The 4,537-nt window shown below is 56.4% G+C and overlaps 1 protein-coding gene across 1 annotated transcript; it reads right to left on the bottom strand.

Moving 5' to 3' along the window:
* Positions 1 to 214: 214 nt before the first annotated feature.
* Positions 215 to 4,062, bottom strand: LOC136456459 (brassinosteroid LRR receptor kinase BRI1-like). The gene has a single exon (XM_066456341.1). It carries the CDS (start codon positions 3,916 to 3,918, stop codon positions 559 to 561), a length of 3,360 nt encoding a protein of 1,119 aa, XP_066312438.1. The 5' UTR covers positions 3,919 to 4,062; the 3' UTR covers positions 215 to 558.
* Positions 4,063 to 4,537: the final 475 nt, after the last annotated feature.

The following is a 4,537-nucleotide window of genomic DNA, read 5'->3' as shown; positions in this document are numbered from 1 at the left end:
GCCCCTCCCCTTGGTGGCCTTTTGCTGTTCATCTTGCTTGGCCAGTCCAGTGTACTCTTGCACTTCTGCCCTTCGCATGGTGCTTCACCGCTTGCTTCTCAGATCTGGACGCCATTTCCATCATGCTTGCTGTTGCTGCATCTGCAATTACAGTATGTATCTATGTACATTGATGGTACAATCTGCAACATCGTTGATCAAAAAGGAAGGGGAAATTTGACAACAAGGAATGGAACGAAGTGGATTTGGCACCGAAGAAAAATCACCATTTATATATCTACATACACAGCTCTTACTGAAGTGTGACGAGGAGATGAACAAAGCTTGAAAAGAAGAAGAAAAGAAAATCAACCTACTCCCGTATAGGTACATAACATCTTCAACTGACGAAGCTATGAGGGAAAACTTCTGTCTTGTACCATCAGAAGGGAATGCTAAGCTCAAGAAGAGACTTCAAATGGTATCCCGACCAACTGATTCCTACGGGCATTTTGCCTCTGACTGGCCGTGTAGCTGCCACTACTACCCTGGGCAGTTTCTCGCGTGTGGGTGGCCTTGCTAGTCCTTCTCCTCCTTGTCTTCTTTCAGGGTCGTCATCTCCACATCTCCGAAGCATGCATCATCCATGGCACCTGTGCATTCTGAAGTCTTTGAGTCCACCGCCGAACTGGCCTGCAACTCCTTGAACATTGCCATGACTTTCAGCATTGTCGGACGCTTCGATGGCATGTCATGCAAGCACTGGGAAGCAATTTTTAGGTGCTCCAGTAGCTCGAGCTCCAAGGCTGGATCCTCCTTCACCAGTTCAGGATCAAACACATCTGTGAGCTTCGACTTTGAGTGTTGTTTGACCCATCCTACAAGATTGTTGTCCTCACCGAAGTCAGTTGAATCTGTAGGCGGTTTCCCAGTGAGCAGCTCGAGCAATACAACACCATAGCTATACACATCACCCTTGGTAGTGCATCTGAAGCTCTGGTAGTACTCTGGTGGCACATAACCTGGAGTGCCGGCGAGAGTGGACACACTCAGATGGGTGTCCACCACGCTCATCATCCTTGCCATACCAAAATCAGATACCCTTGCCTCTAATTGCTCATCAATAAGCACATTGCTTGACTTCATGTCTCGATGGATGATGTGTGGAATACAGTTGTGGTGGAGGTATGCCAATCCCCTTGCAGCCCCAATGGCGATCTTTTTTCTTGCTGCCCAATTTAGCTTACTCCCAGTCTTTTTTCGGTCGTGCAACACATCTTCCAAGCTGCCAAACCTCATGTAATCATAAACCAACAGCCGCTCCTCACCACACTTGCAGTAGCCGAGGAGCGGAACAAGGTTGCGGTGTTTGATCCTCCCAATGGTCTCCATTTCTGCAGTAAACTCCCGGTCACCCTGACCACTCACATGTATAAGCTTCTTGATCGCAACAACCTTTCCATCCTTGAGCTGGGCCTTATAGACATCCCCAAAACCACCAGACCCAATTAGGCTATCATTGTGGAAGCCATTCGTGGCCACAATAAGATCATTAAAGGTGAGTTTCTGCAGTCGCTTCTCAAATGTAGCAAGGTTGACACTGAGGGCATTAGTACCAGAGAGTCTCCAATTGGTAGTCCCAGAATGTGACCGGCTATCAATGTATATGTCACGAGAGGTACTTGCCTCTTCATTGATCTGCCTCCGCTTCTTGCACTCGATGGCTATGATGACAATACCAACTATGCAGAACAGCGAGAACAATAGTCCCATAGCAACACTACCTGCGAGTGAAGCCTGGTTCCGGTGGGATCGGTGGTCATCGGAAGAACTTGAGCCTGCATTGTGCCCGCATGGCAACAGTGGGAAGCCACAAAGACCAGAGTTATTCTCATATGAAATCTTCGGGAATGTGGACAGCGAACCGAGCTCTGGAATTGAACCATTCAGCTGATTATTTGAAAGGTTGATCTCTGACAAGGACAGCGTCGAGAAAGAGTTGGGAATAGGCCCTTCCAACTGGTTGTATGACAGGTCGAGTACCGCAAGCTTCTTGGCACCAGCTAGTTCGGGTGGGATGACACCAGACAGTAAGTTGTGCCCAAGATTCATGATCATGAGGTAGAACATGTTCCCAAGCTCCTTTGGGATCTCTGAGTCGAGCTGATTAAATGACAAATCCAGAAATATCATGGATCCATTTTTATTGAAGGTATACTCTGTGCTCCCCATGTACACCCGAGTGAAGTTGCACAGCTTCTTGCTCGGCATCCGACTGAGCTCTTCAGGTCGGATGCTGGTGAACTCTAGCAAGCTCCCCTTGCCATGGCACTCGCTGCTCAGCTCGTCATTGCGAAGATACACATACGGCCGCCCAATGACAAGGCCGACGTTCATCTTCCCAGACTGTTTTGCCAGTTCCGCCGGTATTGACCCGTTAAGCTGGTTGCTGTTCAGGTCCAGCCAGACCAAGCTCTGGCAGTTGCCGAGCTCGGCCGGTATTGGCCCCGAGAAGGAATTGTTGCTCAGCTTCAAGATGGCCAGGTTGCTGAGCTGCCCAAGCCAAGCCGGGATCGGACCAGACAGCTGGTTGCTCGCCAAGGATATCCAGTTCAGCTCCTTGCACTTGGAGAGTTCCGGCGGGATGCCGCCAGTGAGCCCGTTGTAGTCGAGGATGAGATGCTCGAGCTTGTCCAAATTTTCCAGGGACGCCGGAATCTCGCCCTCCAACAAGTTCTGCCACATAATGAGATCCCGGAGCTCCCCGAGCTTTCCGAGCGATGCGGGGAGGGTGCCGTTGATGTTGTTGAGGCTGAGGTCGAGAGATTGGAGCCTGGTGCAGTTGGAGATTGACTCCGGGATGGCGCCGGAGAGGTAGTTGTTCTGGAGGTACAGCATGCGGAGGCTGGAGTTGGGGCCTTGGCAGATGGACGAAGGGATGGTGCCGGAGAAGGAGTTGGAGCTGAGGTCCAGCACGTCGAGCTCCGGCAGGGCTGCCAAGGAGTCCGGAATGGTGCCGTTGAAGTGGTTGAAGGAGAGGGAGAGCACCTTGAGCTGCTTGAGCTCGGAGAAAGCGTCCGCAGGGAACTCGCTGGAGAAGTTGTTGTTTGACAGGTTGAGTGCGGCGAGCGAGGTGAGGGCGGCGACGTCTGCCGGGAACGGGCCGACCAGGTGGTTGCCTGAGAGGTTGAGCGTTCTTAGGCCACGGCAGTCAGCGAGAATCCCGCCGGCTACCTCTCCGGCGATGAGGTTGCCGGAGAGGTCGAGGTACTCCAGCCCGGAGCAGTTGCTGAACTCCGGGAGTGCAGAGATCTTGTTCCCGGAGAGGTCAAGACGGCGGACTGCGCCGACGCCGGCGCCCACCATCCACAAGAGGTCGCCATCGCCGGAGATCTTGTTGTCGGACAGGTCGAGAGCGTCCAGCCGGGCAAATCCGGAGGCGACAACGCCGGCAGACCTCGGCCCACCCACCGAACCGCCGGAGAGGTTCAAAGCGCTAAGCCCGGCGCAGGCAGCGGCCAGCGCCTCGACGTCGGCGACGGAGCCCCGCAGGCCGGCATTCCCCGACAGGTCGAGCGACTGCAGCTTGGCCCCGCACCTCGGCGCGGCGGCCAGCGCGCCGCTGACGTTGGCGCCGCGCAGGCTGAGCGTCTCGAGGCTGCCCAGCTGCAGCAGGGTGACCGCGACGGCCCGGAAGTCGGCATTGAGCGGGACGGCGTCGAGCGACAGCGACGTGAGCCGACCGCCCCAGCAGACGGCGCCTGGGAACTTGCAGGCGCCGTCGCTGGCGCTCCACCCGCGGAGGCCCGCGGCGCCCTGGCTCGGCACGGCCTCCTTGAACTGCTCCAGCAGCTGAGCGTCGTCGGCGGCAGAGGCGGCCGCGGCCGCCGCCACAACGACGAAGAGTGCCACTACAGCGACCAGCCCCGGAGATTCCATGAACTAGCTAGCGCGCTACCTTAAAACCATTAAAGAAGCGGGTCGGCGACGGGGGAGGAGCCGACGAGATGGTGGGAGAGGTGGGGAGGGGATGGTGGGGAGTGGAGGAGGGAGGAGGGAGGTGGGGAGTGTGGAGGAATGGGCTGCTATGCCTAGAGAGAGAAGCGGCAGGAAGAAAGAAGCAACAGTGCAAAGAGAGAGAGAGAGAGAGAGGGGGGAGGAGGAGACGGGGAGCAAATTAAACAGCTGTAGGTGAGGGAAGGGAGTGGTGGTGGGGTCACGTCACATGGCATGTGCCCCCTGCCCTGCCCTGCCCTGCCCTGCCCTGCCCCTTGCCTGCTTGCCCTCATCGCGAATCGCTGCCCTAATTAACCCGAGTATTCTAAACCACGGCGCTTATCCGCGGGCCGCGGCGAGGTTAATCCCGATCGGATCCGACGGCGGGGGCCGCCCCGATCGGGGCAGGCGGTGCTCTGCTCGAGGCGGGGTCACGTGCCGCCGGGCGCGGCCTCCGGGGCTCGTCAATCCGCGCGCCACTCCACCACCCACGGGGCAAGGGGCAAGGGGCATGGGCAGTTTGGGGAATTCGGGGTCGCGGTCCGAGCGTGCGGGGTCCCTG

The sequence above is a fragment of the Miscanthus floridulus genome, chromosome 6 (assembly GCF_019320115.1).
Source record: "Miscanthus floridulus cultivar M001 chromosome 6, ASM1932011v1, whole genome shotgun sequence".
Lineage (NCBI taxonomy): Eukaryota > Viridiplantae > Streptophyta > Magnoliopsida > Poales > Poaceae > Miscanthus > Miscanthus floridulus.
Note: the sequence above shows the minus strand (reverse complement) of the source record. Positions and strands in the feature narration are given on the sequence as shown.